The following is a 9,665-nucleotide window of genomic DNA, read 5'->3' as shown; positions in this document are numbered from 1 at the left end:
GACATCTTGAATGTTTACTCAGTTTTTATTCAGTGTAGCTTGATTGTCTAGCTAATTCTCCCACTGCCACATTCAAGGTCTGAGTCAATGCCACAGACAGGGTGTTGTAAAGACGCCTGGGTCTGTCTCAAAGTCGAATACGCAGTTGCTCTACACTTTTATAATAAAGTCATTTATTGTGGAAAGAAAGGGTTTTGTGTTATCATGTGTGCTAAAGTTCAGGTAAGTGTCATACACTTTGACTATGTATGCAGCTCTAACCACCTTTGTAGTTATGGTGGCAAAGCATCTTTTTTTATACAACCTTATAACAGAACACTGGAATTGTACTGAAAGTGTGCAATAAAAACGGACTGGATATATTTTGAAGTATAAGGAGAATGTTTTTTTCACGTGATATTGATGCAATTTAAACAGTTTTTCTTATTTTTTATTAAAAGTGAAAATCTAAAAAAAAGAGAGAGAGAGTCATACAGACAATCACGTTTTATTACAATTAACTGATACAAATATTGGTGTAACAGACATACGAGACAACTGAGAATACCCATTAAAACAGTGTTCCTAGAGGAAAAGACAACAGACAGCACAAAAAAAAGATTCAAATGAATGTTCAGAAAAGAAGCCTAAACACCATCACATTTAAATACAGTTTCACTGGAACTGTAGTACTTTGTAAAGCTTTCCATCGTCTGCACCTAAATCTGGAATTTGCACCAAAATGTGCAGATCACAATTTGATCTTGGAATATCTAGAATATGTTTGCTTTTTTCCCTCTGTGCTTAACTCATAACATTTACGTTTAGGAGTGGGGTTAGGGGTGCAGGTTTTTGCTCGTGAGATCGGGTTGGTCTTAAGTATTTTACAAATCAGTTGTTTCCTACAAATCCGTACAATGTGATTATATAAACGTACGATTTGTAGACTATAAAAGGCTTGAAGCTGCACCTTTCACCTTTAAATCTTGCCCTCAGCTGGGCGTGAGGCACGTCGTACGAAAATATAACAGTCAAATCGTACGAATTCATACAGTGTTTCTGCAAATTTTCAAACAGTTTGCAGAAACATGAAATAGTATGTCATGAGATTGCGTTGAATGACTCGACATTTGCAACTTTGCTATTAGTGTCGTTTAGTGCGAACGCCCACTTAGTATGAGAGGAAACACACAGACTTAGAAAGGTATCAAGTGAGAATTATTTGAACACCAAGAACTGACACTTTGTGCATCATACATTCCAACCGAGTAACATACAAACAATGAGCAACATGTTTCGATCTTTTATGAATTATCTCGATGATAAAATGTTTCCCCTTGTCACCTAATTTGCCACGGCATAAGCCTGGCTCTGAAAGTAAGACAATGCCTGTTCTCGCATCAAGAGCCTTTTCTTCTTCATGCGACGATTCTGGAACCAGATTTTCACCTGTTGGTCCGTAAGATTTAGCCGGTCAGACAGTTCCCTCCTCTGTTGTCTAGTGATAAACTCATTCAGGATAAACTCGCCTTCTAATTCGTTCAGCTGGAGTTTTGAATAGGGTTTTCGCTTCTTTCGGGTTCGTATGTGCATTGGGTACCACAGAGCACCTTAGAACAAAACAAGTAATCATTTTTTGTTCATGTTTGCAAAATAAACACACAAATTACTTATTTATTACTAATATCTATCTATCTATCTATCTATCTATCTATCTATCTATCTATCTATCTATCTATCTATCTATCTATCTATCTATCTATCTATCTATCTATCCTAACACATACACTAAATTGGTCTACATGCAGTACACTTTAAGAGAAAATGCATGATTTTCTTTCAGAATGCATCATCTTCTCATCTTCATACCTTGAACTTATTAAGAACTGGATAAAAACATTATAAAAACTCACCTCCGTTTATGGCTGCAACACTTGCGCGGATGTCAGGGGATGTCAGTGAATGTGTGATGCCTGATGGGGTCTTGGCCCCCTCGTTAAGGAGTGAAGAACCAGAATCTGATTCAAGGGACCGACACGATGGAGGATTTGGTGTTATTTTTTCGCCATTTGTTACGTAGTCATATTTGGAATAACTTACTCCATTATCCATTCCGTTCAGAGTGTTCAGTCCGTTTTCTGCAGTGATAGATACTGATAAGTTGTCCCATGCGTTCTCGTTTAATTTAAGATTTGTAGTGTTGTCACGACCCCCGCCTGTGGCACATGCAATGTCACTGTAAAAACATTTGTTGTCTTCCTGTTGAGGGATTTCGCATTGATTGAATGCGGGGTTTGGAGAAATGGGGCCGCTAATATAAGATTGTGGATATCCAGTGCATGGTTCCGATGGGTTCCAAGGCAAAGAGCAGACATTGTCTCTTCCTGAGAAGCGGAGAGTATGTAGCCCCGCCAGCTGTCCCCCTGACGCACGGAAATCTGAGAGATAAAATGCATCCCCTGTATGAATGTTAACCAATTGTCCCACAAGCCCAGGTTTAAGGAGAGTATTCTCGCCCATTTCAGCGGGCCTGGCTAAGAGTTTGAAGTTTATAACTAATCTTACATTTAACTTGGGAAGGAAACCATTTTGCCCTCCATTGGCTGTATAGTGGTCACATGGCACTGGTTGCCAGTGAGTTGCAGAAGGTACCACCCACTATGTTTCGTGTCTGTGATTTAAACAATTTACAAAAAAAAAAAATTTGTAAATTTTTTTTTTTTTCAAAAGAGAATAAAATTAGCATATATTCTCTATGTACAATGTATATTTTCAACTAAATAAAACAACATCATCATCATCAATAACATCAACAATCATAATTTTATCAGAAAAAAAGATATCATCTTATATTAATGCAAACACAATGCGCGTTGGCGCATTCTCAACATATTTGAAAACGCGCTATTATATACTACTACCGTATTATATACTACTACTAGTCTAAGTATAACTAAGGAGGCCTTTGTGCTATCATCACCATTGAACCCCCAACTTAAGTGCGAAGCCATGACATTAAACTGAGAGCAATTTTATAAGAAAATTACACACAAGAAAATTGCCTCAACATCATCTTCGTTATATATAAACGAATACACACTAAATACACAATGTTTCATGGAACAGTATAACAAGTAAAGTCTGTATAGGTGAAAAACTAGAGTTCTTTTTGTCTATGGGTAACATTTTTTTAAAGTCGCAAAGTCGTAAAATTAGCATTATATGAGGGCTAGATAGCACAATTCATCTTCGTCATTCTCATGGTGTATCTCTCTCTCTGAGATTTCGTCTTAAGTGTAAAAAAAATGAAAATCAATTACAAATATGACATGACAGCAAGCGCATCTGAAATAAAAGGTTAGTTCACCAGTTCTGTGATAATTTACTTCACCTATATGGCATTTCAAACCTATTAGACCTCCGTTCATCTTCGGAACACAAGTGAAGATAATTTTTAATAATTTCTCATAATTTTTATTATATAAAAAAGGTTAATGCATATGAATCACATAGGTTAACTTGAGTCCTTATTAAACACCTTCCCATAAAACTTTTTTTTCTATAGTTTTATCGTAACCGGTAGTTTATATCGAAACAAACCTCAAATTAACTAACCACACACGGGTTCCTCTCTACAAAGCTTTGTTGTGCTTTTTAGGCTTCCTTGACCTTTCCCATTGGCTTTGTATCTGTTCAAGGTCAGTGTCTAGTGCAGCGACTGCACTTTTAAACAACAGTCTTGGATTCCGTTGATTTTGAATCCTCTAGTGTGGTCACAACACTACCGTATTCCTTCTATGGCCCTTTCTAACGTCAGAGCCGTTCTTATTATATATATTTTAAAAACATGTTAATTATCTAATTATTATCAAAATTACGAGAACAGCATTACACTGTCTGTTTAATCGAACCTTTACAAAATTCAAATGACAGGTGAGCATGGGATTGCCTCAACTACTGTTCAAGCCATATGATGAGTATGTAATATTTCTAAATTATTTATGCTGTTAGAGGGAAGATTTATCACATACACAGTGACATGTAAGTCAGACAGATGTTCTTTAACTGCAAAAGCAATTGTAAAAGCAAACTGCAAAGACCAAATGGGCAAGTTTTTTTTCTATTTGTGCTCTGAGTGTTAACCTATTACACTAACAAGTAACTTTTACTCAAAAATTACTTTTTACTTTTTAGTGTTGTGTGCATTGTATAACACCAATACCCCCACCTCCCTTAATCTTTACGTTTACACTCTCACGCCACTAGAGGCAGTCAGAGACCATCTTCCATGTGTTCTTTCTTTTAAAACGCAGTGTGCTTTGCTTATGGTCACTCAGATAGCTTAACGATTAAATGCTACACTAGAATTCATGATAATTAAGAACATTAAATAATTTGACAGCAGTTTAACAGGCCATGCTTTACTAACCTGTTTTTAAAAAGAGTGAAGTGCACTAAGAAGTTGTTTATAAGAGAATGCCATGTTATCATTAAATAAACCAGGGTTGTCCGAAACCTGTTCCTTGAGGGCCATTGTCCTGCAGAGTTTAACGCCAATTGTAAACTCACCCGAACCAACCAATCAAGATCTTACTAGAAATTCTAGGCAAGTATGTTAGTCTCAGGGGAACAGGTTTGGACACCAAGAAACAAGAAGTCACGTTTTGCTGTTGGTCGTAGATTAATCTTTTTAATCCGTAGGCTATGAACAATCCTCATGCAACTGACTATATCTTGTTCCTGGTAAGGTCTATCTACACAGCATCTTAAAAAAATCGAACATTCAGGGTTCATGCTTTAGTAGCACAAAACTGTTCCCTCATTTTTTTTTTAATTTTTTTTTTTTGAGGCAAAAAATAGCTCATAGCTTAACTCAATCATTTCGATGACATCTTGCTAGACATCAGTACAATGGTATACTTGTTCACATTCATGACTAGCCTGTAAAAAAAGGGGAGGGAATGTCTGGGGTGGATACACAGGGAGGTACACAATTTTGTTTCCATGATCATTTCCGACAAAGGGGATGTTAGAGTATGTTAGAGTGTTTGAGTTTGTATGTTAGAGTTTGTTTGTGATAATGTCTTATTGCATCTAAAATTATCGGTTATTAATAAACATATTAATCAACTTTAAATGAATAATAAGATTACAATAATAAAGTTGTAAAATTTATACGAATGCAACTACCCCCTTGCAACCATCAGCGACAAAGCCTGCGGTACCACGCCCAGATGCATCAGTGCATCTGTCTCACATGTGAATACTTTGTTACCAGGTCAGGTAGCCCCCCTTATGAGTCAGACTCAGCCCATTTCTACCACTCATCAGAGAGTGACACTCTCATCTAACACACCTATCTGCCTTCAACCTCATCCACCTTTACCTGTTCCTCAAGCTGGTTACTTACCTCAACCCGGGACAGAGCTTCTGATGGCAGCAGCATACGGCATCCCTCGGCCCACACTGTTTGAGAGTGGCACCGAAAGTGACTTTGCCTTGTTGAAATTGGCTTTAGACAATCTCTTAAGTCACCATACTCACATCAGTGAGCAGTACAAATATCAAGTGTTGCTGAGTCATCTGAAGTTTGCTTGTGCTCAACAACTGGCTAAAGCATATATGCACCACCCGCAACCATACACCGTTGCCCTGCAAGCTTTGCAGAAGAAGTACGGCCAGCCCAGGCAGCTTGTACAAAATCTGAGCTAGGTGCTATCATGAGTACACAGCCGCTCAAAATGGGTGATTCCAATGCCTTTGACTCATTTGCCTTATCAGTCCAATCACTGGTGGGCATGCTGAAAACACTGGAGGGTCAGAATGGTTATGAGCTCATGTGTGGTTCTCATGTAGACCGCCTTCTGGGTAAACTACCACCAGCCTACCGAGACGGCTTTGTAGAGTACTGCCTAAGCCATGGAATTCTACAAACTGGTAAAGATAGAACCTACACTCTTCCTGACTTGGCAGCCTGGTTACAAACAAAGTCACAAGCCAAGCGTACCTGTAGCAGCATTACAGAAAGCATATCGCCACTTGAGAAGTCTACCCTTACAGCCTGTAGACAATGTCAAACCCTTACTCCTCATAGGGTCTGATATGCCACATCTGCTGACACCTGTTCAGCCTGTGCGCACAGGAGCAGAGGGCGGTCCTATAGCCCTATGTACCAGGCTTGGTTGGGTATTGCAAGGCCCACTGTGTCCGATTCAGCCTCCTAAAGGACTGCAACAATGTCTACATATAATGACTGCTCCAACGCGCGATGAGTTGTTTCAGCATGTGGAGCGCTTGTGGCAGATTGACACTGTGCCGTACAACGAGAAGGTGATCACAAGATCGAAACAAGACCAGCAATGTTACAATCTTTTGCAGACTGCCACTGTCAGAGTGAACATAGATGGTGTCCAGCGGTACGCTACCCCGCTGTTAAGACGTACCCCAATCACTTAACTCCATGCAGGCATGGAGTCCGTGTTTCCCAGTCTCAGAAATATTGAAAGAAAACTGGCCAAGAATCCTGGGCAAGCACAAGTTTACTGCTCTGAAATTCAAAAGCTTGAGTCAGCGGGCTAAATTTCTAAGATCACACCACAGGAGGCAGACAAGTCCACAGAGTCGTGGTTCATTCCGCACCACATGGTGCACCACAATGGGAAAAATATAATAGTTTTCAATTGTTCTTTCCAGTACCAGGGTCAAAGCCTGTATGAACAGCTTCTTCCTGGGCCAACACTTGGGCCATCTCTGTTGGGTGTGATACTGAGATTCCGACAGCATGCAGTCGCAGTGAGTGGGGACATAAAGGGCATTCCAAGTACGTCTGTTACCTAGTGACAAGTCGGTGTTGCGATTCATCTGGAGGAACATGAACAGGGAAGTTGACCCAGACATCTATGAGTGGCAGGTACTTCCCTTTGGTACCACCTGTAGCCCATGCTGCGCCATTTATGCCCTTCAGCATCACGCCCAAGAACTCAGAGACTCCATGGCTGGCTTAGGTGAGATTGTGGAGACCTCGTTCTATGTTGACAACTGCCTTTACAGTACTCCCGATCAAGGTGAAGCCAAGGCCATCATAGATGGATTACGTCAGTCCTTGCTACAGGGAGGATTCGAGATCTGACAGTGGGCATCCAATGTGAAATTGTCCTCAGGCACCTCCCGTCGGAAGCCAGGTCCGCTAATAGCGAGTGCTGGTTATCTCAGAGTAGCACAGAACTACAAGAACCCACTCTTGGTCTCCAATGGAATTGCCTCGACGACACCCTCGGGTATAAAAACCGCCTAGCGGAGCCTGTTCAGCCCACCATGAGGAACCTTTATAAGACATTGGCAAGCCAATATGACCCCTTGGGTTTTATTATACCCTTCACCACAAGGGCCAAGACTCTTATCCAGGATCTCTGGAAACACAACCTCAGCTGGGATGACCCTATTGAACCCTTGCATCTACGTGAGAAATGGACCACATGGGTTGCAGAGCTTTCTAATATCACCAAACTACAATTTGCTCGACCTTATTCTCCAGGCAAGTCTGACACTCCTTCCACCATCAGGGAGTTACACGTTTTTTGTGACGCCTCAGAAAAGGTATATGGTTCCGTGGCCTACCTTCGAGTCACTGACGAGAATGAGAAAGTCCACGTCGCCTATGTCCTGGCTCGATCTAAAGTGGCTCCTCTGAAATGTCTATCAATGCCCTGCCTTGAGTTGTGCACTGCGCTTTCTGGAGCTCAGATGGCCAAAGTGATACAGGCTGAACTTACCATTCCCATACACAGCATCACATATTGGACTGATTCAACTACGGTGCTGCATTGGGTAAAATCAGAATCTTGCCGATATAAAGTCTTTGTGGGGTCTAGAGTAGCCGAGATTCAGACCTTGACAGATGTTTCCAGATGGAGGTATGTTGACTCAGCTAGAAATCCAGCTGACCACATCACCAGGGGTCTTACCTTAGCAGAGCTAGCAGGCCCTCACCAATGGAGATCTGGACCCTCCTTCCTGTTTCAACAACAGGATACGATCAACAACTCAATCATCCTGGTGCAGAAAGAGTGCTAACAGAGCTACGGCGCCGGTATTGGGTGCTTAGAGGCCGTGAAGCAGTGCGCAAACACCAGCATTCCTGTCAGGATTGCCAATTTTGGCGCGCCAAGCCGCAGAACCCACAAATGGCCGATCTTCCACCCTGCAGGCTACATCTGTTCAAGCCACCATTCTTTTCCACTGGCATAGACTGCTTCGGGCCTTTTCATGTGAAAATAGGTCAGCGCCAAGAAAAGACATGGGGGATTGTATACAAGTGCTTGACAACGAGATGTTTACATCTTGATCTCCTTGAACACCTGGATGCTGATGCCTTCCTCCTTTCTTTACCACGCTTCATAGCCCGTAGAGGGAAGCCTTTTGAGATACTATGTGACAACACCACCAACTTTACTGGAGGCTATCATGAGCTAAGAGACTCCTTTAGGCAGATGGCTCCAGAACTTCAGACACGACTGGCTAAACAGCAGATACAGTTTCGCTATATCCCACCGAGCGCCCCTCACTTCGGCGGAACGTGGGAGCGAGAGGTGAAGTCAATTAAAGCTGCTCTGCGAGTCATTTTACGTGAACAATCAGTGCCTGAATCAGTCTTGCAGACATTACTGGTGGAAGTTGAGGGCATACTCAATTCCAAGCCACATGGCTATGTCTCATCGGATATTGCAGATCCGGACCCCGTGACTCCGAACATGTTGCTAATGGGACGCCATGATGCTTCCTTACCACAAGTCTTTTATGACTCCAACGAGCTCTTGGGGAGACGTAGGTGGCGACATAGCCAGGTACTGGCAGACCGGTTCTGGACCGCGTTTACTCGCAGCTACTTACCAGAATTACAGGGCAGACGGAAATGGAGATCGGATGGCAAAGGGTTGGCAGTGGGACAGGTGGTTCTCCTAATTGATCATCAACTCCCACGAGCACTGTGGCCTGCGTGTACCGTGACGGAGGTCTATGCAGGTGCCGACGGGAGGATTCGGACAGCCAAAGTACATGCGCCCTGTTGTGAAACTGATTCCGCTTCCGCAAATGATGGATGAGGACAAAGACTCTCCGGATGGCCTTTCTTAAGGTCTACAATTATCCTGCTGATAATTGGGGGCGGCAATGTCAGAAAGACCACCGGGAACGAAAAATAAGCAACGCTTCCTGATGGACTGATATAGTAGTTGCTGCTTCTAGCAGGCTGATGCAAGAGCCAGCTCCAGCCACTCTCTCTATTATCGTTCAATGTTGTGCGTTCATGCAACAAATGTGAGTAATCATGCAAATATTGTTTCGTTAGCACTTTGTAGTTATTATTGCGACTGGCTAAGTGAATTTTTGTATACTGACGATCGCGATGTGATTGTGGATAGACGCTAATCTTGTTAGACGCTTTAGTGTGATCATGTTAAAGCTGACATGCACTCTTGGTATTTCATACTGCGTCATGCCATGTATCGGAGTTTACCTTATTATACAGTGTTTATATATTATCTGACAGTTAAGCATTGCTTGTGATGACTAGTTTAATAAGTTATTGACACTTAATGTGGTCATTTATAATGAATATGTACAGACATACTGTATTGTAATCATATTCTATTCCTTTATTTTCTGCAGACCACAACAAACCACAATTG

At 41.7% G+C, this 9,665-nt stretch overlaps 1 protein-coding gene across 1 annotated transcript; it reads right to left on the bottom strand.

Moving 5' to 3' along the window:
• Nucleotides 1-1,323: 1,323 nt before the first annotated feature.
• hoxc12b (homeobox C12b) lies at nucleotides 1,324-2,499 on the bottom strand. Its single transcript, XM_073825537.1, has 2 exons — nucleotides 1,893-2,499; nucleotides 1,324-1,589 (listed from the first exon to the last, which is right to left on the bottom strand). The coding sequence occupies exons 1-2, from the start codon at nucleotides 2,497-2,499 to the stop codon at nucleotides 1,324-1,326; spliced, it is 873 nt and encodes a 290-aa protein (XP_073681638.1).
• Between the last annotated feature and the right edge of the window lie 7,166 nt (nucleotides 2,500-9,665).

Source organism: Garra rufa, chromosome 20 (genome assembly GCF_049309525.1).
Source record: "Garra rufa chromosome 20, GarRuf1.0, whole genome shotgun sequence".
NCBI classification, from domain to species: domain Eukaryota; kingdom Metazoa; phylum Chordata; class Actinopteri; order Cypriniformes; family Cyprinidae; genus Garra; species Garra rufa.
This window is presented reverse-complemented; position numbering and strand designations above follow the sequence as displayed.

What these genes read in the sequence shown, in the direction of transcription:
- hoxc12b (XM_073825537.1), bottom strand. Translation starts at nt 2,499, where the DNA reads ATGGGCGAGAATACTCTCCTTAAACCTGGGCTTGTGGGACAATTGGTT. An exon ending in TGTTGCAGCCATAAACGGAG is followed by an intron (nt 1,590 to 1,892) that starts GTGAGTTTTTAT and finishes TTTTGTTCTAAG; the next exon opens with GTGCTCTGTGGTACCCAATG.